Source organism: Perna viridis, chromosome 15 (assembly GCF_037379345.1).
Source record: "Perna viridis isolate PV_CMFRI_1.1 ecotype Kerala chromosome 15, ASM3737934v1, whole genome shotgun sequence".
NCBI lineage: Eukaryota > Metazoa > Mollusca > Bivalvia > Mytilida > Mytilidae > Perna > Perna viridis.
Genome location: NC_142459.1, coordinates 4,099,942 through 4,124,899, shown reverse-complemented (window position 1 = coordinate 4,124,899; position 24,958 = coordinate 4,099,942). Strand labels below are relative to the sequence as shown.

Sequence of the window (24,958 nt, the reverse complement as noted above, 5' to 3'; positions counted from 1 at the left end):
AAATGTGTGTTTAGGACTATTAAAATTTAATTCATGAAAAAAAAGTAATAAAAAGTCATATGGTAGATATATGTCTTCCACAGGACTTAATGTATAATCTTGAAAAAGCATTTGTTCCTACACAAAAACATATATCTCCATATCAGTCCTAAACATATACAGAAGTTGCATTTTTTCTCTATAAATGTCGTATCACTGAGAAATAATGTACTCAAATATCAAAATTCACATTGAAGATTCTGAAGGTATCTAATGAGCATTTGTAAAAATATGAATATGGCTTTTTACATTACATTATACATTGATGTTTGTCATTTGTAGTTTTATCAAAACGGTGAAGCAAAAAATACAGTACAATTTTAAAACATTATATCCATACATAAATATTGAATGCTTTTGTCACAACCAAATGATTCAACAGGAAAGCTATGAAAGGAGTGATGTAGAATGAACAACAATATAAAAAAAACATTTAGAAGAAAGAAGGTAACTTTTTTTTTGTGACCAAAATAAAGTTTATTATCATTATTATTATAATTATTAACAAAACAACTGTTCTAATAATGAGTGATAACAATCAATGGAAAATGGCTCCTTAATAATCATACAAGTACATGTACAAGTCTCAAACATAATGTAATCAATGCATCGTAATGATTAATTAAAGTATCAGTCTCTGTAAGAATCAGGCGGAGAGTGAAACATGGTATGAAAAAACCCACCATTTTGAAAGTTTAATTTGCATCAAGAATCAAGAATCAGAATCAAGGAAAAAAGACAAGATTTTCCATATCATTTTGGTAAATTGAGTTATGATTTCATTGAAATGCACTGAAAATAAACATTTCAAGGACAGATAACTCTGTCAAAAACTTCATTTTTCTACCATTCTATTGAACAAATTCTGAACAAATCCAGTGATGCAGGGATCAAACAGCGGCCTTTTTATTTAGAGAACTTGTACGTGAAATTACATTGTCAGATTGGTGTTTATGATTTTTCTTGTTTTGCCTAATTCTTACAAATACTTACACTTAAAATATCCAATTTCCTGATTAAGAAGACATGAGTTACAAGTAGCTTCAATACTTTACATGATTAAACATATATAAGAAGTTTTATAAAAATCTAAGGCCAGTTGATGGATTAACTAAAGCATCTTTTAACTTCATTTGTAGAAGTATGCATCTGTTATTATCTGATTATGTATCACACAAGTCCAGTACCAGCTGTGGATTCGGATGAGAGGGAGAGCAGGTGAAACCCTCACTTATAGTAGGAACATTTTTGGCAAAAATAAACAAACAATAGCCAGGAAACTTCCTATTTTTCTTAACCCTCCTTTTCAAAACCAATCCAATAGTTTTGTAGCATAGTATTTTAGATATTTTCACCATTTGTACAGGATATGCCCATAACTTGAAAATGTAAAATCTGAAAGGGTAACAAACTCTGACCTTTGGAACAATATCTGGGGTAAAAAAATGTCTATACCCTAGCCGCTTAAAGTCTTCTACACTAATGTTTGGTTAAGGTAAAATCCAATTTAACTGATTAATTATGGTTGATCTCTAGCACAATAAAATTCAAGCCTACTAGACAAATATGTCAACCAAAAGTCCTAAATAAAGTGTCAACGAAAAGGGGTTAAAGGTCCTAGGTAAAAAATAATAAAAAGGTCCTTGAACCATCACTAATTTGAACCCTGGAATAACAGAACATAAAAACACAATTAAGATAAACAAACCAAAAAAAAAAACCAAAACAATATCATAACAATAGAAATGCTAATATATGTACATGTAAGTAGTACACCAGGCCAAAAACAAATATCACATGTATCATTAATTATAATACCATTAACATATAACATCAGTTTTAGGTAGGCACTACCAAGCACTCACTTTGTCTCAATATCTCCTAATTATTAAAAACAATCCAAAAAGTGTCAACAGCTACTAAACCGGCACTACAATGAGCACAAATTGTGTTTCACTCATTTGATTACTCTCCAATTCAATGTTAAAGAAGTGATTGAGTCAAAAGAGTTTATCTGTCTTGCAGCCACCAAACAAACATCCATCAATGACATGTATTGAACAGGTAATATTGCAGTCACAAGACAGTATCATTCCCTGCTGGCACTGACTTACTGTTATCTGTCATTAATCAGACAGTTCAATGATAGTATCATCTCCTCCCTTCAATATATAGTTAGCCAGCGGTAATGATACCTCAAGATTTTTAAGCGAGTCAAGAGAATCCGAGTTTAGTCTGAGAGATTGTGTGTCACTATAATCACTCCTGGGAGATTTACTTCCCCTTCTCCCTCTTGTTGCAGATCCTCGTCTCTTTCTATTGGATGATACTTTCTTTACTAAGTTATCATCACATCTTTCACACAAAGAATCGTTACCATGCCAACGACATCTCCGTGAAATTTGTCGTTTTGGAGCAGATGGTGTTGCTGGTTCTATAGATATATCTTTGTCATCCTTTGACTTAGATTGAAAGCGTTCACGACGAGTCCTGGGAATCACATGTACGTCGATCTCCCCAGCCTCATCTTCATATTCACCAGTACGTACAATAAACAAGTTTGGGCTTTGTTCACGATTACTTTCTAAGTCTGGAGTCACAGTAGTTAATTGTTCTTTGCCCATCTCAGTTAAAGGAACATCACCACTAATAGTACTTGGTATACTGCCTACTCCACAACTGAGAGCCACTAGTGTGTCTGAAGCCTCTTTATCCTCTCTAGATGATAATTGTTCCATTAAAATAGTCTTTACCTTACCCTGTCCACTACTTGTCTCCGGTATTGGAGAAGGGCAAAGTCGTGGAGTACTAGACCCAGACAATGGGGTCGTCCTCCCTACCCCTGAGGATGAGGTTGTGGTCCCAAGCTGAGTGTGTATTTTAAGGTGATCATGTAGATGTGGCCTGCTGTTGAATCCATCCCCACACAGACCACATCTGTACAAAGTGAACCCTATATGCTGCTGCATGTGTGATATCAGATTAGAACAAGTCTCTAGACAGACAGGGCAGTATTGTACATCATGGACAGCCTTACGATGTCGTGATAATATCCTATTACAACGAAACTCTAACTTACATTGCTCACATGTTAATGTTAGTTTTCTTTTATGAGCATTAACATGAATTTTACAAGCATAGTCACTAAAGAACTTCTTACCACAGAGATTACATTTAAAATGAAAAGTTGTACTGACTTTCTTATGAGTTTCTATATGGAAGTCTTTGTTCATTCTTTCACACTTTTGACAAGGACAATCAGCATCCTCAGCATGCTGGTCTAAATGGCGTAACAGAATTCTCATGTCACCACACTTCATATCACATATACCACATTGATATGGGTACATCTTTGAATGTAACATGGCATGGCGAGCAAATGTACATGTCTTAGTGAAACTCTTGCCACACTCAGTACATTTGTACATAGTTTTACCATTGTATTCATACATTTTGACAGTAACATGAATGGCTTGATTTGAGGCATCATCAACCTCCTCCTCTTCTCCCTCAGCCTTCCCTACTTTGGTCTGAGGAGTTAAATGACTAGGGATGAATGGTTCATCCCTTGTAGGTAACAGTGGTGTTGGTGGGGCAGGAGAATGTTTAGTTTGAGCTGCTCGTGATTTATCTTTCGGTGACCTTTTCGGTAAAATTTTTGTAATTCTAGGAGGACCTTCATTTTCCGAGTCAGTAGAGTCAGGTAAATTATCATAACAAATATCAGACTTCTGGTGAGCCTCAGGTGTTAACTCTGGCATCTCTGGTGACACATCAGCAGTTTTTCTCCTGCCACGCCCTCTACCATTTCCTCGCCCCCTACCACGTCCTCTCCCCCGTGGAGATGAGACTGTCCCTGAGGTAACAGTACTGGGTATCCCCGACAAACCCGGATCTGTCTGCAGGGCAGTAGCTTGTGCTAAGTTAAAGTACTGTAGAGCAGGAGACATCATGACTGACATTTGGGAGTTTTTCTCCTGGTCCTGTTCTAAACTGTCACTTAAAGCTTTAATTAGATCATTTAATGTACATTTTGGTTTAGAAGTAGAGTCCAGACTTTCTGTAGCACTTATTGTTGATGTATTTGAAAGTTCGTCATGAGGTATTGATGACAGATTCTGGTCAACGGTGGTTGTAGAGGAAGTTGGCTGGAGTTGTTCCCCCTGTGACGTGTTAATCATTACATCAATAATAACTGGTGGTTCATCATCCTCATCTTCCTCAATGTTTGCCTCGGGTATTGTTGTCACCAGGTCAGAGGAGGTTGATGAAACATCAGGTACAGTAATAGGGGCTGAAGTACTTATATCTGATACTACTTCCTGTGAAGGATTCTGGGACTGACCTTCACCTGGAACAACCAACATATCCTGATGTAGCTGAAGGAAGTGATGAAGTAGATCTGATTTCTTCTCAAAGTTTATCTGGCACCATAAACACCGATCTGAAATATAAACACAAATTTAAGATTTTTTTTTTTTTTTTTTCAAATGATAAGAACCTGAACCAAACTTCACTGGTTTACTGACCAGAACCAATGTTTACTAGCCATGGGCTTGATAATTATAGTTGACAGGATATTACATATATTATCAGAGAAAAATCTATGCACTCATAATAACAAATGCACCAGTGTACAGCCTAAATCCCAACAATATTCATTCTTTTTCCCATTCAAATTAAAAATTTCAAATACAAAATGTAAAAATGTATCAGGTAACATAACTGATTTAGAGGATTTAGTATCTGTGTTCAAAGGTTTAAAACCAATGTATACATACCTTTTGTGTTTTTTTTTTTTTAACCTTTGGAACTTCTTTGTTTTCATAAAATATACTGTGAAAGTACTATTGTTCATGGGGTACTAATTTTGTGGTTTTTGTGGGTAGGTCAAACAATGAAATTTGGTTACCAACGAAAAGGAGATTTCCATTGATTTTTATACTGAAAACCTCAAAACCATGAATTCAAGAATCCACGAACTTGTGTTAGTTTCCCAATCCATGAAAATTGGTATCCACAAATATAAGTACTTTCACAGTAGATGGTTGTGTCTTCAGACTTTGTTCTAGGACTAAACAAGACTTTACCAATGTTTGGCTAAGGACAATCTCGTCTGAATATAGCTGAAATATTGCTGCTTGGACGTTAAACCCCAACAAACAAACAAAAGCTAAGGACAATCAATATTGTCAAACATCAGTGACAAATCAAGAAATTCTGAAAAGGAGGGGTTTAAAGAGGAGGAAGGCCACCTCAAATGATATCAAGTTTCCAGGTTTCTGTTTAATCAGCAAAACTTTTCAAGCTAAAGGGGAGGATTGGATCCACCTATGATCAGAAGTCAATGATCTACGGGAAACTTAAGGGATTATACAAAACTGAAAGTAAGACATATAACCTATGTAGTTTATGCTATAAGTGGGTTGATGCAAAGATTTTTATGAAGTCTTCTACTGTGTTCTGTGAGCTTGATGTAACAATGTGTCTCCAATTTTGAGACAGTGATTAAAAATGCATGACTTTTTAACCACCATGCAGTGATTTAATTTCTGTGAGTTTTCACACCATTTTACATTTTCAAGTATTCTTCATATCTCATGGGAGAAACAGATTCTTCTCCAATGCTTGGGATTACAAGATTTCTTCACTCTCAATAGTTAAATTTTGGATTCAACCCATGAGTGCAGAAATCTTATAATCCCCTTGAGACTGAAGAAGAATCTATATATGTCAACCCTTGAATAGTCTGTAGATACTACACCTCTCTTTAGTTGGATTGAGGTTATATATTCTGATACAGATCAAGTAAATGCCATTAACACTTTGAGACTTAAAATTCTTTATTTATTAATTTTGGTATTTAGAAGCTGAAGACAAAAAGATATTGATCAACAATTTCAAAGAAGGGTAACAACTCCTGATAAAATGCTTCCCAAAGTGAGGCTTGATATACCCCCAATGGTCAAACCTTGAACAGATGTGCAAGTATGAGCACACCATTTAAACTTGAAAAGGTCCTTATTTGGATTGTGTTTAAATATTTTAACAGGATAAGACCAGATTCTAAGTGGCACCTTATTCTTAAAGTTCAAGTCACAAACCAAAAATTAATCCCTGCCTTCTTTTGGTAGTATGGCATCTTGTGGTACTACTTCAAAAAGGTTCATTCCATTCTACTAAGTTATTATTCCAACATCCAAAAATACTTGTTATTGGTACCTAATTTCAAAATTATTTACTGTGAAAGTACTAGTGTTAGTGGGGTACCAATTTTCGAGAGTAGACCAAACCACGAAATTAAGTTCCCAATCAAATAAGAGATTCCCATTGATGTGTATACTAAAACCATTAAAACCAAAAATTCAAGAATCCGCTAACTTGGGTTTCTTCCCTCATCCACGAAAATTAATATCCACGAATTTAAGTACTTTCACAGTAAATTACAACCCCAATCCAAGCCTTATTTCTGGAATGGAACAATTTCAAACAGATCCATTTTATTTTACTCAATTTTATCATCTGATCATCAGTAAAATGCTTGTATCGGAAGCACTTTTTAGGTTCCTAAGTCCAAGTAACCACCAAATTAATCCCAACCTTTATTTTTTGGTATGGTACCTTGTGGTATAATTTCAAAAAGATCTTCCTCTTATACTTACACAATGTAAGTTCGGACACCAAATATCTATTGACGACATCATCATGATACCAAATTGTAAAAGATTATTTCTTTGTGTACATACCACCTAAGTGTCCTTGATTTTTGGCTTTGAAAATCAATTTTGATATCCAAAGACCTAACATGAACATGAAGCAAGATAAATTTAGTTAGAAAGGCTGACCTGTTTATGCTTCTGTAAGACAATCCATAATGTGGAACACATTTTGAGAATGATCCATATAAACCTAAATTTCTTGATTTTTAACATGAGTACAAAGGAGAAATTCCCAATCCCTAGCATGCAATTTGGTGTAAAAATTCATGGTAAGTGGGTGAATCAGTAAAAGTAAACAGGCCAGGTAATAAATATTGATTTTCCTTCAGTCTCCATTGGAGGAGAATCTGATTCTCAGATGAAATCTCTAGAAAACTCTCACAGAAATTTCCACCGCCCAGTGGTTAAAAAGTCTTGTGCATTTTTAATAACTTGCTTAGAATGGGAGAAAATTCAATTTATATCAGATTCCTTACCTAGTGAACATGTATGTGTATACATATTTAAGATATACAAACTATCATTACAACAGAAACTCTAATCCAGTGTTGAAAAATGCACAAGATTTGTTAACCACCAGGAGGTGAATTTATGCATGCATGAGATCACGCCCTATTATATCTTCCAAGTTTTCTACAGATTTCACAAGAGAAACAGATTCTTTTTCAGTCTAATCTTAATTTAAATTATTTCTCCAATCTCTATGGTAAAATTAAGACTTTAACATGATCACTAAAGCTTTCATGTTAAAAATCTTAATTTTACCATCTCGAGAGAGAACAAAAAAATTAAAACCATTCATTACTGAAGCAGAATTTATTTTTATATGAAACTTTTATCATTTTTCCATTGTTCTGACTGTCTGATATTTCCTATTCCAGGATACTGTTGTGGTACTATAAAATATCGGCTATTTCCAATGACAATGTAACATCAAATACATTGCCAATAAACAGACATATCTACCTTCAAACTGCTGTTATTCTAAATTTCTCAGTGCAGCTTGAGACTAACCCCTTACCTTGTTGAAGGATGTAAACCTAGGGTAAGGGACATAACTCTTGAAATCAGTGATATGTTTGTATCATATTCAATTTCACCAAAGCCTATCAAGCTTTCATTTGACAGAATGAAATTAATCCAAGTTGCTTTCATGCTAACATGAGATTGATGTAAAAAGCTGAATACAAACAATCCAATGATTTGAAAGTGTTGTGCCCCTTACCTTAGGTCTACCTCCTTAAAAGAAAGACCTGGTCTTGAATTATACATTTGTTAACAGATGTGTCAATACAATGTAGTATATTGCTGGGAGGTCAGTGGAGATAAACATTTAGTGAAAGCATCTCAGTTCTACATGAACAATACCAACTTAATGATTAAAACATTTATTACATGAAATTTAATTATTTACAATAACTGCAATAACCAGAATAAATTTCACAGAAAACTGAAACAGAATTCTACATATTAACTGATCTGGAAGAGTGTTAATTACAGAAAACAAATCTATCAAATAGTCCAACTTGTATGAAGTTCAACAAAAAGCCACAATAATGCAAGAGGATCTACAATTTAGATAACACAATGAAACCTGTCAGAACTGAACCCTTTCAAAACTTGATCGGTTTAGACAGGTGTACAGTTTACCAAGGTTCAAAGTATATTTTAACTGATATCAAGGAGGTAGACCTAGGGTAAGGGACATAACTTTGAAGTAAGTGATATGTTTGTATCATATTTAATTTCACCAAACCTGTCAAGCTTTCATTTGAAGCAGAATAAAATCAGTCCGAGTTACTTTGATGCTTACATGAGAAAGAGGTAAATACTGAATACAAACATTCCAATGAGTTGTTAGAGTTATGTCCCTTATCTTAAGTGTACAGTGTTGACAGTGGATTATGTACATACCAAGCAACATGGAAACATATTTATTCATGTGAAAATACTATTGCTCATGGAGCACCAATTTCTTTTGTTTTCATGGGTAGACTAAACTACAAAATTTGTTCCCAATGAAAAGAAAATTTCCATTGACATGTATACTGAAACCCCAAATTCAAGAATCCACAAACTTGCGTTTCTTCCCTATTCCACAAAAATTGGTATCCAGGAATTAAAGGAACTTTCACAATACTTTATAAAGTAACATATTTTTTACATAAAATTTACAATCTCTCATATGTTTTTTCATCAACTGTATTATTGTATTAGTTTCCCTTGTAGCTCCAACTATGGGGAAAAACTACAGTAAAACCTGTCATGTGACTTGCCATCAGAAGTCCCTAATTGCATGTTAAACATGGAACATATTACATTCCGTTAACTCATCCAAAGTCCTTTATGACAGGTTGTTGCTGGATACAGGTGGCCGCTAAGACAAGTTAGTCTGTAATTTTCCCAAGTCTAACCCGTATATCAAAATAAAGATCAGAGAAAGGCATCCCATCAGATAATAAAATCCCAATGTGTTAATGCTGGATAAAGTATGTTAAAGTATATAGTACAAGTTTACACTACATGTACTACATACTTTAAAGGTACAAATTTTTGTGATTTTTGGGTGATTTTTCATACCACAAACAAAATGTAAAACTAACATTAAACAACCAATTGATGAACACTGATTCATTACAATGTACTCCTATGGCATATTACCATTGTTAATGTACTCCTATGGCATATTACCATTGTTAATGTCAAAAGTCTTTAAATATAAACAGAACTATTATTTGACAATTCACCTAGCAAAATTTGTAGTAATATAAAAATGATTTTTTTAGTTTTGTTATTTTGACCCATAATATCAAAAAATCAAATTTACATTGCTAGTACATATCATTCTTTTTATAAATTATTCATTATTAAATATTACCAGTAATTAAAATCACTTCCAGAGAAATATTTCTCCTATTCTAAGCTGTGATTAAAAATGCAAGTGACTTTTAAATAACCGGCAGTGATTAAATTTCTTCAAGAGGTTTCCCACCATTTTTTTCATTCTCCATTTTTTCATCCGATGTCATGGAAGAAACAGATTCTCTTTTAGTCTATTCTTGATTTAAACGATTTCTCCACTCTGTATGGTAAAAGCTAAAATATTGAAAATCTTCTTTTTACCATCTCAAATGGAGAAATAATTTTTACCGTTCATACTGAAAGAGAATCTATATGTACATGAAAGTCACAATTTGGGAAGTTACAAGGAATACAAAGCCGAAGGTACAAATCATGAAAAAAATGATGTATTTCCAACATACTAAAATCTGCCATAATATTTTAGGGTCATAGTTCATATTTAAATGTGGTTCTTAACACTTGCAAATGGTCAAACCAATAAGTTGCGTACAGCTCTTAACTAGAATGTCTATGTCATGTGTTAACCTTTGAAACACGTGGATGATTCACTCCCATTCAGAAGCAGGAGATTTTTACATAAATGCACTTTTTTTATGCAAGTTCAATTATTTAGTATTTTCTTAGAAAATACACATGTAGTAATTTTACCCAAAAATCTAACACTAATTTTACATTTATATGTGGGAGATTCTAATCTTTTCATGGATGTTATGGAAGTCTCCCACTTAATGCAGGAGGGTTAACAGGCATTCATAGCTTAACATTTAGAAAATTCATACAACATCCCTAAAATAATATTGTTCTTGCTAGTCTTGTGCTACACTGCTCCGGAAAATATGTAATAGCAATGTGCTATGAATTAATAATGCATTTTGAAATGGGTTTAGCAAATAATGAGTTCAAATTAGTGAAGGTCAGAGTTCAGCAACCTTAATTTCTGACCTTGTACATGAACATGAGTCCTGGACCTTCAAGCACTGTAATTGCCACTTAAAAGTGGACTTTTGCTTTTCCTCAAGTGGACCTTCGAAACTTGCAATAGTCAAAGACCCTCCACTTTTGAAAGTAATCTTGAACCCCTGAGTAATTACAAGAGTTTTTATTTTTTAGTTTAAGCATTAATTTATATAATGTAGGAGAAATGTTAAACATTAATTCCCCCTAAATACATGAGTTGGTCGGTGCATTGTTACTAATACATGTACCAGTAAAGTACATCAAAGTGCCTTAGTAATAATATGCACTTCAGTTTCAACATTTAGTTTTTTTTTTAAATTAAGAAAAAAATATTACTAAAATTTCAATACTGTGAATCAGCCATTTAATTTATTTTTCATAAAATATGCCACTGCTCATAAAAAAAATCATTATCAGATGGGATAAGTTAAGTTTATATTTAATTTAGCCTTGAATTTAATTTTTCATAAAATATCCCACTGCTCAAAAGAATCATGATCAGATTGTATAAGTTAAATTATATTTGATTAAGCCTTGAAAACTAACTTTGTCAAACCAATATGGATATTGTTTTAACTTGTCACTTAAGTGAAAAGTGTGCCTAGGACTGCATACAAAAACTGTATTTCAGCCCTTGTACACAAAACACAGAAACCGAAGAAAAAAATGAAATGTGAAAATTCAACCACATAAACCGAAGACAACTAATTGTTTCTGTGATGGAATAATTAACTACATGCTTTGACAACATAAAAAATATTTATCCATGAAAGCCTTTTACATCAGGAGAAATAATTATAAAACAATTTATCAAAGCATGTGTACTAAATCTCCAAATAAAAAAAAACCAACACAAATATTTGTCTTTCAAGTCTTAGTTCAGTCCTCTAAGAAGTGTTCTCAGTGGTTATTTAAAAGTTTCTATTTTCACTACATAGCAGGACCAGAAATTGGGCAATGCCAATACACTACATCACATTAGTTTTTTATATTTACTGAAATGAAATTTTACTCAGTACAAAACAACCAAGTACATTATTGAAATCAGACTAAAATGACAAATTATATACCTTAGAAATTAATACATACTCTGACTGAAAGGTGCACTAATAATATATTTTTCTTTGTCATTTAAGCGAAGCATGAAAACCTATGTTAACTATGCAGTTTCTGAAGTATTTAAAAAAAAATTAAAAGTAGTGAATAATGCCTACCAAAACATGTAAATATTTTTTACAGTGTATAAACTTCTATGTTTACAGTACTTTTGACAAGATTTGACAGTGGTTCCAAACAACTTTCAAGAGTGGAAGTTCAAGAGATTAAGTTTTATACCAAAGGTCCACTTGAGGAAAACTAAAAGTTCTCAACAGAGCATCAATGAACACAGTTGAAAGGCCTGGACCTAAGTCATTGCAGAAAAATAAAATTTCAGAAAGTAAGGGTCCTTGATGTTGGACCACCACTAATTTGAACCTCAGATTCTGATTAAAAATAAGTTCAATCTCTTTCACTGCTGGACACAATATATCTACACAATATACAGACATATGAGGACTAATATAAACTGTTTATTGGTTATTAACATTTACAGACAAGGTGATGTACGTTTGTCCTACGGAGGTAACACACACTGTAGCACGGTATCTACACATTCCACTGGCTCGACGACTACTCTCTGTACATCTTTTATTGACAATTTATTTTTAGGAATAACCCCCTTTACAGTAATCCTTGCCTTGCTCTCTTTGCTTTTAGGCTGTTTGTTTTTCTGTATGGGAACAGATTCCTTGGGTTTTTCTATCTTCTGACAGATATCTCTACAATGCTGACACTGATGTGTGACTGTTGTCGACTTGAACCAAACAGGACAATTCACAGACTGGTACCGTCTGAATGGATATTTCAGGTATTGTACACCAGTATTTTTCCTCAGTCTTTTCCACATATTCCTCTTGATTCCAATACAAAAAGAATATGTTGTAATTCTATCCAAAATCTCTATTAGGTTTTTAATATTAATGCCTTCATTTTTATACTTCACAGAAAACTTTTCAATAGATCTAAAAATAATATTTAAAGTGACCTTTCCATTAGACATTAATGTTGTGGTCAAAGGATTGACCCCATGACCTAACACACCATGGCACTCTTTGTTGGTAATTAATATGCTTTTTTTCTTCATATTCCTAGCTGGTATGACCTACAATAAACCAAGAGCACAAACATCATAACAGGACCTACAACTTACATGTAGGTCATTTTAATGTCATTGTGAAACTAGACACTGTAAGGTTCCACAGCTCAGAGTTTGCAAAGATATTTCCTTTACTGTCAGTCTAAGATCTAACAAAATGAAATGCTCTGAGAGCTTTCAGTATGTATTACTGCAATGTAACAAAGATTTGAACTTTATCTGAAATGGGTCCTGTACTGATGCAATAAAGTAGACAAAGGTTGCAAAATCTGACAGCTGTTAAAATCTTACATGTTTAAGGTTGATTGTTTTTAAAATTATCCTGTACATTAAATTTCATAGTTCTTTTTCACAGTTAGACAATCAGGTATCATTTGTTTATACCTCACTGAACATTTCATGATTAAATAATATACATGTTTATGTATTGAAAAGTCTCCATACCTGAACCTTTGTTTAAAAATGTTTTTTTTGCTATATTTGCTTTTTGGCATTTTTTAGTTTACTTTATGAAATCAAATGAAAGAAAAAAACGAAGATATGCATGGCATACAGATATGAGCCTAAGTAACAAAATATTCGTTGGATTGAAATCATAATTATTATCATGTTTTTATTATGTTTTCAAAAATGAAAAAAATACAAAACACTACTTTTAAAAGATAATAAAAGCTCATGTATATGTTACAGATTTTGTGACATGTTGTTAATTTTCAGGGTTCACTGAATCAAATTACTAAAGTTTTAATATCAACAAATTATTCAAAATCTTGATCTTACTATTCCATTATTATTTCACAAATTTGAGTAATTATGGTAAATTACCTTGTAACTCAGCATGTGATACTGAGGCAACTTTAACACTCTAATGGCTTCCTGAATTATCTTCTTCTTTTTTGTTATCTCCCCTGATTTTAAAACGCACTTTCCTTCCTGTGTTTGGTTCTCATCTTCAAGAGCAGCAGGATTATAGATTGAACATTGTGTCCAGACTGTTTTCCGTGACGGAGGCATGGGAACAGGTAAGGAGAACAGGTCAGACTTTCCAGATTCTTCCAGTTTTCCATTCAGATAATTCCATAAAAACATGTTGCATTGAGTTTGCACTGTACGTCTGCTGTAATTTTCAGATACTGGAAAATAGCCAAACGCAGTAGCACATGTAGGCTCGACTATTACAGCGTAAAAATATCACGACATAACCAAAAATTACATGCATACTATATCTAAACAATGAAGACTGAACACATCAAACATAAATATAAGTGTTATTCTTCATGTATACCACACAGACCTGAGTGCATTGTAAACTTGCAGCAAAGTGATAATTAAATACTCATAGTATACAAAGTTAAAGATTTTAACTTTAAATTCAAATGAAAAAATCAAGGTAGGATAGTGCTATAACCAGGATCAAACACGTACTACATGTACATAGTTCATTGATCAAGTTATTGATATAACTTTTATGTTGAGAGATCTCAACATTTTATTACAGACCAAACAATAATGTTCCATTTTTACAGTAACACTAGGATTAATACAGTGGATTCCGCTTAATTGCATAGCCTATTTGCCAGTAAAAATTATGCAAATAACTGGGCTATTCTTATAACCGAAATTAAGATTTTACCGGAAGTGTGAGTTCAGGTAAGACAATGATACTGTGGATCAACCATGGATATCACTGTTCAACATTTCTGATCAGGTATTTAATTGTTATAGACCTTCTCATTGTATTGTTCTTTTATCAATAAATAATAATATATATTGTGTTTGTCTTGTTTATTGACCTTCTTTACGTTGTGTGTATTTATAAGTAAAACCACGTGTTTCTAATCTATAAATAGTCAAGTAATTTCCTGACCTTTCTATGAAAGAAAATCCCATATTTCATATTTCAGCCAGGATTCAGTGTAATATTCATCAATGTTTGAAGTTTTTGGGCTTTTGAAATGGCCTGTGCGTTTTATTCCTCTGTTCAATCACCATTGTAGACTGATAGTTGTGTATTTTATGTGTCATTGACCTCGATATATTCCTATGAAGTGTGGATAGTATGGGGCACCTTAGGGTAGTTGAATTTCATTAGACATTGTACTGAATGAATGATGACTTTTATTTTTCGGTTGATATTTATGCCTAGTAGCCCAAGCTCACTAAAAAATGTTCAGCTCATTAAAGAAAATTAAATTTACATTGATAATCATTTGTCGTCGGAAGAATTTAAATAGGGACAAAAAAATACCCCAAGCCGCATCATAAGGTGATGTTTGGCATGTCGTCAGAAGTCATTGTTCACCTAGGTGCTTGTTTATTTTAATGTAATTAGAAATCATTTAAATTGTCTTTGATGTCCATTACGTTTTTAATCCATTATTAACACCTCCTGATTGATGATTATCTAGTTTTTACAACAATAAATATGATTGATATATTTATGACCCGAAGGCTTAAATTAGAATTTGGGAAAACCTGTCTTTATCTGGATGAGGCAAAATTCTCTATGCAATAAACCGAAATGCATCTGCAAGGCCTATGCAAATAAGTGATTTTTTCCCTAATAGAATAATAGGAAATGGTTTTTGCAGGAGAAAATTATGCTAATAACCGAAATATGCAATAAAGCGATATGCGATTAAGTGGAGTCGACTGTACAACACCTCCCGTCATATAATCAGTGTTAACTAGGATGATTTATACAACACCTCCCGTCATGTAATCATTGTTAACTAGGATGATTTATACAACACCTTCTGCCATGTAATCAGTGTTAACTAGGATGATGTATACAACACCTCCTGTCATATAATTAGTGTTAACTAGGATGATGTATATAACACCTCCCATCATGTAATCAGTGTTAACTAGGATGATTTATACATCTCCCGCCATGTAATCAGTGTTAACTAGGATGATTTATACCACACCTCCCGCCATATAATCAGTGTAAACTAGGATGATTTATACAACACCCCCTAATAAACTGTGAAAACTAGGTGAGTTTAAATAGGACTTCCCCCTTATAATCAGTGAAAACAAGGATGATTTTTACCTTACATATGACTATTATATTACTTACAGTGTTGTGTTTCCTCTGGTGGTTTATGAACTTCCATTTTAGATAACTCTATAGTGACTTGTTTGTCTAGAATGTCAGGTCGAAGTTCAGGTGTACCTGGAATATAAACAATACAGGTGACATTGATGTCAGGCCAAAGTATGTCATACTTAAAATATAAACAATACAAATGGCATTGATGTCAGTCTGCAGTTCATGTATACCTGGAATAAAAACAATACAGGTGAAATTGATGTCAGGCCAAAATTCTATCATACCTGGAATATAAACAATACAGGAGATATTGATGTCAGGTATCTAAGTTCTGGTGTACCTTTTTATACTATAAAGAATACTGGTGAAATCTTTGTCAAGTTTGTTAAGAATAAATTCAATTCTGATGTTGCATTATGTTCCACAAAAGTATTTAGAAGAATCCAATTTATTGACTAATATTCAAATATCAGCCTAAAAACTGTCATTACAATAGAAAATATGAAAGTGTACCAATATGGGCTTTGCCATGCCATACCACTTTTACCTGTCCAATATGACATATTGGCCTGGATGAAATCCACATTGGCCTAGGCCAATATGTCATATTGGCCTGGATGAAATCCACATTGGCCTATAGTCCAAGTCACCTCAGATTGTTTGCGGTTTTTTGCGTTTATTTTTGTAATTACTCGACGGTTCCTTTCAAAAACCTGCCATTTTATTCATGTCGTTCTGTACTACGATTTCCTTACAATTATTTTTCGTTCTTACCTCCGAGATTGAAAAAATTCAAAATTTATTTTTCCTACGAGAATTTTGCATTGAATGTATTGTTTATCCGCCATCTTGTTTCTATGGATATTTTGAAATGTTCCCTATTATCTCACAATTGAAGAGCTGAAATACCATGATTTCCCGCCATATTTCTGCTCTTTACCTTTAGTAAAAGACAAAACCAGAAGTTCCGAATGAAAATGTTACAACTGGTACTTAATAAGAGTCTTACCACATAAAGTAATAAATTAGCAGGGAACCAGAAATATGGCCGGAAATCATGTTATTTCACCTCTTCAATTGTGAGATAATAGGGAACATTTCAAAATATCCATAGAAACAAGATGGCGGATAAACAATACATTCAATGCAAAATTCTCGTAGGAAAAATAAATTTTGAATTTTTTCAATCTCGGAGGTAAGAACGAAAAATAATTGTAAGGGAATCGTAGTACAGAACGACATTAATAAAATGGCAAGTTTTTGAAAGGAACCGTCGAGTAATTACAAAAATAAACGCAAAAAACCGCAAACAATCTGAGGTGACTTGGACTATAGGCCAATATGACATATTGGCCTGGATGAAATCCACATTGGCCTAGGCCAATATGTCATATTGGCCTGGATGAAATCCACATTGGCCTAGGCCAATATGACATTGGCCTGGATGAAATCCACATTGGCCTAGGCAAATATGACATATTGGACTAGTTAGTCAATAAAGGTATCATTGCGTAAGTTATTTGAACTACGCTAGCCATAATGAACTTTGGCTATGCCTCAGTCCAATAGTCCAATATGGCTAACCTTGGACCAATGACTAAGCCAATATAGAAAACCTTACATAATAATACTATAGTACTGCTAATAGTGTGTAATGAGTTGTGAAATTTAGTTTTTGTCCCAGTGTTATACTAAGGAACACAGAAGAAGTTAATGCATTGTTTTACAGACTACAACTTGTAAATTTTTTTGCCATAAAAGACACAGAGCTGATTATACTACTTGATGACAATCCATATTTTTAACCATATTTTAAAAAAATTATCAGTAAAATCCTGAACTTTGTGAAATTTTAGCATAGGTACAATGGATATACTGACAAACCATAAAGCATAATATGATGTCAAATTTCATCGAAAATATGGAAAATCCATATATGTAAACACCTCATTACTAAAACAACCAGGTTTATTTCCATTTGTTAATATTTAAGGCATTATTTATACAAATTTTGCCATTAATTTGACGAATTACAAGAGCAATACTTACAGACAGGTGAAGGAGATGATCCTATCTCTGGTTCTGAAAAACATAACCAGATAATCTGTACATAACAATACTTTGACATACATAACCAGATAAACTATAGTACAAAAACTTAACGATACTAGGAAAAACACTAAGCCTGGTAAAATCTTATTCTTAAAATCATACTACCAGTAAAAGAATATACCCTTCAGCCTTTAGCATACATCAGATTTTCTGAAAGTTTCAACACATATCTTTACCAAAGCCAACTTAAATCAAAACAGATAGACAGACAAAATAACATGGGTAGAGAGTATGACACCAAATTGGTTGCATTTGTAATCATTGAAAAAAAAAATCTTCCAGCACTATGGCAATAATTACCTTTAGTTATGGTTGATGACGGTAAAATGAGCTGCCCCTTCAAACTGTTTAAGCCTAATGTTCGCTCACTTCCTTTTGTAAAAAAATATATCTTTCTAACAAACAATCAGTTTATGGTTACTATACATTTATTTATAGCACATTTCTTATAGATATTTACAATCATTTAATGGTCATTAAGTATTAGGAACAAGCTATTCCTGTTTCCAAAGTAACAGCTATGTTAGTAACTTTCATTAGCATTTTTTCTATGCAACATGTCTATCATGAGATTTTTTCAAAACTAAAATGGATGCTTTCAAAATGTAGTCTGTTATGTTTTAAAATCCCTTTGGTTAGTGAAAAAAATACTTTAATAGCCAAAATAGCAAACAGAATTGACTTCTTTTTTTTTTTGGCTTTTTGTTTTTTGTTTTTGTTTTTGTTTTTTTGTTGTTTTTTTTTTTTTGGGGGGGGGTGGGGGGTGGGGGGGGGGGGCACCCATGCTCTATTTGTTTTGTTTTTGTTTGTTTTTTTTTGGGGGGGGCACACATGCTCCCAAATTAAAAACAAACTTTGAAATCTAGCATTTAAAATCCAGCATTCAGGTCATAAATATACCTAAAGGCATTTTAAACAAAAAGAAATGACTTCACCATGCCATATTTCACTTTTCTATATAGGCAATGGCATGTTTACTGTAACAATGGAGCACTATCTCAAAATAACCATAAATCTTTTATATAGTGCCAGATATTTATATGGATTTCCAATAACATTTTATCAGGCTCTGACTTAACATACCAGGAATTAGTTTTGGGATAGAAGCAGATCCACTCAGAACATCCATGTGAGAACTACTGGCTGTAGCCAAGACAACATCTGTAGTCCTGACAGGCTGCAGCTGTGTTTTCGGAAGAGTCAGGATGGGGTTTGGTTTAACTAGGATCTGGTCCAGTCGTGGTCGTGGTGTTGATGTTGGAGACTGTACTGGCATCCTGATATTCGTATTCTGATTGGTCATGGTGGAGCCACTTACCATCAGACGTGAGACTAACTTACTGCGGATACCCTGAGGATCTTGTGCAACTGAGAATGTGGTAACAGGATGTGATGATACTGTTGGAGAGACAGTTCCTGGTGATGACATTCTCAGGGCAGCAGCTATACTAGTGATGTTTCTGTTCACCTGTAATGTCAAGTTATCAATAGTTATTAAATAACGTATGCAGTATGTCTGCATAGTTATGTTTTGACAAATAAGACAGAAACAAATATTTCCTGTCAAAAAGTTATCAAACACAATTTTATAAATAAACTTTAAATTCCTCATACAACAAAACACTTCTCAAACCACTGAGAAATAAATTCAGTCTTTGAAATTGGGATCAGCCCAACAGCCAATGCTAGTAAAAGTAGTGGCAGGCTTGCAGAAATTTTGCATCCAACATAAAATTCTTTTCAGATTAAGGGTAGGGGCTTGATGTCTGAAATTTAAACAGAAAAGACTGTAAATTTCCAACACTGTTGGGTATAATAAGTACATTGTAATTCTATGTTGTACATTAGAAACAGTAGTAGTCGTGTCTTCTGACTAGCAATGGGGGTTTTCTGGCTTTAGACCATTTCATATAGGAGCCCATGGAAATAATCAGGATTTCAATGGGGTATTTGAAAAAAAAGATGGGCCCTTGCAAGATTTCAATGGGCCAGATATCTCTTAATACTGTCACAAGGGAAAAAAAAGGTTTATTTTGGTGCCTTATCAAAGGGCCCAGTCAAATAAATATCTCAATACATTTTCCCATAAAATTGAAAGGGCCCATTCAAGGACAATAGCTGAAACCAGTGTGTATCAAATATTTTACCACTTGTACCAGTACTGAATTTTCATAAGATGTCTGAACATGATCCATTGGAGTTTAACACACAAGTAGCAATTTTTCAGCTATATTCAGGTGATGAACATGAAATGGATGATAAAACGAACATGAAATGATACTGAAATGAAAAATTGGATGGGACACAAGGACAGTAGGATTGACAAATTCCGATTACCACTGGAAATACATGTAGGAAGAGATGGGTAGGGTCTGGCAATTTTGACTCCTGTAGGGAAGCCAAGGCTCCAACTTCTGTCAACACCAGGGTTCTTTAACATGCAAGGAAATTTTATTAGATGCTTGAAAACAAGAACAGAAAACAATAGATATAGTTAACAGTTATGTTTGAAGCATTTTTATCAGCCATGGCTGGCTGGCTGGCTGGTGTCAATTTCAAAGACTTAACTGTTGTAAGCTGTGAGTTACCTGTGGCTGTGGAACAGAAGACAGTGTTTCAGTAGCTGTAGTTGTGGATAAATCCTGTTTCTTCTGTTGTGCTAATCTAGCTTGGTTGATTTGGTCCAGTACAGTAAGTGGTACAACCTGACCAGACTCTATCTGTTTGGTTAGTTGTGTCAATGTGTTACCACTTAACAAAGCAGATAAGTTGAGAATGCCTGTCTGTTTCTGAAGCTCGTTTTGTAACAGATGTAATGGTATAGCTATACTTTTCTCTGTCAATGATTCTGGTGGAGGTGTAGTTATCTGTATAGGAGGAGTTACTACTGGAGCTGGGCTCTCTGTCTGTATTGTCTGTAATACATTAGGATTGACTGTGAACAGTTTGGTCATATCAGCACTACTGGTCTCTGTCACTACTAAAGGACTTTCAGCTTTCCTCAGTTCTACTATTGTCATCTTTCCTGTCTTGGGGTCTATTATAGGAAGTTTAGTTGTACCTGCAAAATAATTAATTTATCATTGATTTTATACACAAAAGAAGCATAGATGCACAGATGTGTATAATGTACACGATGTATAAATATATACTGCAAAGTATAGAAGTAGGAAATGATCTACCACTGTCCGAGGAAGGAGTCGTTACCAGTATTACAACCAGATGTTGAGGCAGAAGATGGTCTAACACTAGCTGAGGAAGGTGTCATTATCTGTATCACTGCCAAATGCTGAGGCTGGAGATGGTCTTCAACTACCAATAATGACACTATCCAATATTTCAAGGTTAATACTACCTGAGGTGGAGTCATTACCTGTACCTTGGGAAGGAGTCAGTACCTGTACTTGAGGAAGGAGCCACTACCTGTATCTGAGGAAGGGATTATTACCTGTACCTGAGGAAGGAGCCACTACCAGTATCTGAGGAAGGAGTCATTACCTGTACCTGAGGAAGTCATAACTTGTATCACTGCTAACTATAAAAGGAAAATGGACTACCACTATCTGGGGAAGTAGTCATTACCTGTATCACTGCCAGGTGTAGAAGCTGGAGATGGTCTACCACTACCAATTATGACACTTTCCAACATTTCAGGATCAATACTATCGGTAGTTTCTTTTCCCTTATTCTCCTTCCTAGCTCTTTTACCTCTGCCAGGACCTCCTCCACCACCACCAGCACCTCTCTTCTGAGGTGTTTTAGTATCCTGTTAATAATTACATGTTAAACCTAATTAAATCCAATTAAATGAATACGTCATATGGTGACATAACAGAACTTGCAATATGATTCATTCTTTTTGAAAAATCAACCACAAAATTAAAATCAATATGTCTTTTTTCTTTAAAAATTGAAAGACAAACAAAACTTTTAGACTATGTGACCAAATGTTTTGAAGGATACTCAGTTCAGTGATATACCTTTTGCTGGAGAGATTTGAGTTCTATGGCTTTCAACAATGTTAGGATTCCACCATCAGCACCTGTTTGTCCCTCCTTATCAGGAGAGCTTGGAGCTGTAGAGTTTGTAGGTGTAGATGATCCAGACTGTGATTCTGCAATATAACAATGTCAATATACCTGGTAATATAATTAAACAACCCAGTGTTCAACAACAAGTTTCTCTGATTGTACGATACAAGAGAAAAAAATGGTCGGACAAGTTAAATTCTGACTTAAATTGATTAAAAGTACAATTATAAGGATTGGTTTTATTCTTCGACCAAGTTATACTGGCATAACCAACTTTGGGACAGTTTAGACTTGTTCATGAAGCGTAATCAGCCCCAAAGTTATTTATCACAACCTGGCCAAAAATGAAAAAACAATCTTTGAATAAATCATAAGAAATATTACCATAATGATATATGACTTTGGCTTGGCCACACAACATAAACAAAAAATGCACTTATATCTTGACCCAGACTACATGGACTAATAAGAATCCACTGACCTTCTGGCTTTATACCAGCCATCAGACTGTATTTACGTTTTATTTCCATTTTCTCTTTCATGGTCGGTTCCGGTGAATCTAGAAACTTGTATACTTTAAATGCGTTATCTCCCTTCCGGACACCAAGGTCTTTCAATTCCATAACATCAGGGAGGCTGTTTAGGGCACATCGGAAATTAGCTTTCCATCGTTTATGATTTCCTTCATGATGACGACCTGAAGCATACCAAAATTATGCAAAATATGATTGAAAAAATCCATGAAACTTCAAAAATAATTATTTACTGCTAAGCTGCAAATATAGCTTAGATTTGATAAGTTTTCAGTTGTACATGTATTTAAACAAAAACAGGGACATCAAGTTATGAGAAACCATATATGTGTTCAAGAGATTTGTAAAAATGTTAAAAGTTAAAAAAAAAATACATTAGAGATTAAAGGAATTTTCCTGAAATGATACTGATTATAACATACCTGTATGATATGCCCAACGTTCAAATAAATCTGAGTCTTTATTACGATTAAAACAATTGTGTGCAGCGTGTTTCCAAGAAATCCTAAAAATATTCTCTTTTTTATTTTGCCAGCTCAGACCCGGTAGTGTGTTAGCATCTAGAAGTTCTATCAGCCATGGACGCATCTTCTGTCGCTCAACTGGTCGAACAGGTCGCTGTCCCTCCAAAATTGGGCTGTGGGGTGAGTAGTCATCTTCAGCACCATCAGATTTTTCATACACTGTTTCACAGATGATTTCTTCTTCTATAACTTCTAGCTCTGGTTCATTACATGACTCAGGCTCAGATGACATTGCTCAATGAAGCCTGAAAATATCAAGTTATGACTCTGGCTCAGAAGATGTTGCTCAATGAAGCCTGAAAATATCAAGTTATGACTCAGGCTCAGAAGATGTTACTCAATGAAGCCTGAAAATATCACTCTATTATGGTCTTGCCACCTGTTTTCACAAGTCCCCTATTTTAAAAAAAAAAAACTGTTTAATTTGTAAAGATAATAAATGTTGCCTCCAATCAGACATCTTGCATTGAAGATCTACCAGTACTTAAATAAGCCACATGCTAAACATTGGTAGGGCTATGATCATAGTTGGCAGAAAAGTGGTAAGTTAATTGTAAATAAATAATATTCTCCATTCTTACTTGCTTTCAGTAATGCCCATTTGTTTTCAAATTCAATGCCAAAGATAAGTTAGTCATGTTATACTGTAGTCCGAATTTACTCTGACCCTGCAACCCTCCTCTTTTTTATTTGGATATTGATTTGTCGGGTTTGGGTCAGAACGATGTGCCATAACAAAAAGTTGTAAATTTAGCGGTACCATGGAGTATCGCCCCTCAACCACTTGTAACGACTTTTAAGTTGAAATTGTGCATGTCACACCTACCTAGTTTGATTGCGGAATTATTTTCCTGTATGCTGATACTGAATTTGCTACAAAAATTACATTTATTATTGAAGTTTCGATAATTTTCCATGAGAGACCCTGTTTTGTAGATATTTTGAACCGTAATAGAAAGTAGGCGGAGCTTATTTAGATCAGATATAAACTATAAAAGGAAATTCTGATGGTGTTTATCATATGGGTGAATTTTACCAATAGCTTTTATTTGAAAAAAAATTATGCAATTTGATTTTTTACAACCCGTGGAGAACCTCTAGTCTCGTTTTGAATTTGTCCTACTTTCAATTATAAAAACACATTGCTACTTAGCACCATTTTGACCTTTTGTTTTGATCAATACATCATTTTATATCATTTCGTCGTAGCGTATGACTTCCGAATATATTCAGCAACCCTCTCTTCGAATATGCAGAGTTGGCCTGCCAGTCAATTCGAAAGTGACCGTCGCCATGTTGAGTTTACAAAAGAAAGTAGATTTCGAAAGTACAAATATCTACTTTCGCCTTTGTTATATGAAACAAAACAGTACGTTGAATACATTGAAATATTATTTTAGTTCGCGTATCTGCTATTCGTTTTCGTGCATGATACTACAGACAAAGCAAACAGCATTCCAGGCAGAACACAGTGGCTTGACGCCATGTCTTGTTTCACTTTTGATTTCAGCACCCAGAGGCGTGATTGAAAGAAATTGGACAGGAAATTATATTTACGTTTATGCAGAAATATAACTTGCTACTTACATTATGAGCATATGTCTGATATTATCATAAATGTTCCTCTAAATACCAATTTTGGCTGTAGACATGTAACTGCTGGTCAACATGAAACTACGAATAGGTGGCGCTGCATTATAATTAGCATATAAGAAGGCTTCTGTGTTTTGATTGGGTGTTCATAAATTCTTTCCGTTTTGTAGATATTACCTAATAAATACGTCTTTTTTTCTCCTTCTGTTTTCATTCTCTGATATTTCTTACTAGTTATTTAACGAGGCAGGGAGTTTTAGATTATGACAAACAATCTAAATAATGTCTAGATACCCGCACTTGCAAATAAATAGTGTATTATAACCATTGGGGCAC

The 24,958-nt window shown here is 34.0% G+C and overlaps 1 protein-coding gene across 2 annotated transcripts; it reads right to left on the bottom strand.

Moving 5' to 3' along the window:
- Nucleotides 1-491: 491 nt before the first annotated feature.
- LOC148596626 (uncharacterized) lies at nt 492-24,723 on the bottom strand. 2 transcript variants are annotated; one of them, XM_088564475.1, is made up of 11 exons: nt 24,617-24,723; nt 22,928-23,274; nt 22,454-22,669; nt 21,922-22,055; nt 21,524-21,707; nt 20,530-21,002; nt 19,025-19,409; nt 18,242-18,313; nt 17,879-17,911; nt 15,857-15,952; nt 492-4,483 (listed from the first exon to the last, which is right to left on the bottom strand). In XM_088564475.1, the coding sequence occupies exons 2-11, from the start codon at nt 23,259-23,261 to the stop codon at nt 2,166-2,168; spliced, it is 4,245 nt and encodes a 1,414-aa protein (XP_088420601.1). In that variant the 5' UTR covers nt 23,262-23,274; nt 24,617-24,723; the 3' UTR covers nt 492-2,165. The 2 variants fall into 2 exon arrangements, with proteins under 2 accessions (XP_088420601.1, XP_088420602.1); XM_088564476.1 differs by having other exon boundaries at nt 997-4,483; nt 22,928-23,325; nt 24,617-24,714.
- Between the last annotated feature and the right edge of the window lie 235 nt (nt 24,724-24,958).

Excerpts from the sequence above, each read along its gene's own strand:
- LOC148596626 (XM_088564475.1), bottom strand. The coding sequence starts at position 23,261 with ATGTCATCTGAGCCTGAGTCATGTAATGAACCAGAGCTAGAAGTTATA. Across the intron at positions 22,670-22,927 it reads ACGTTGGGCATATCATACAG|GTCGTCATCATGAAGGAAAT; the intron begins GTATGTTATAAT and ends GGTATGCTTCAG. Across the intron at positions 21,708-21,921 it reads TCAAATCTCTCCAGCAAAAG|GATACTAAAACACCTCAGAA; the intron begins GTATATCACTGA and ends AATTATTAACAG.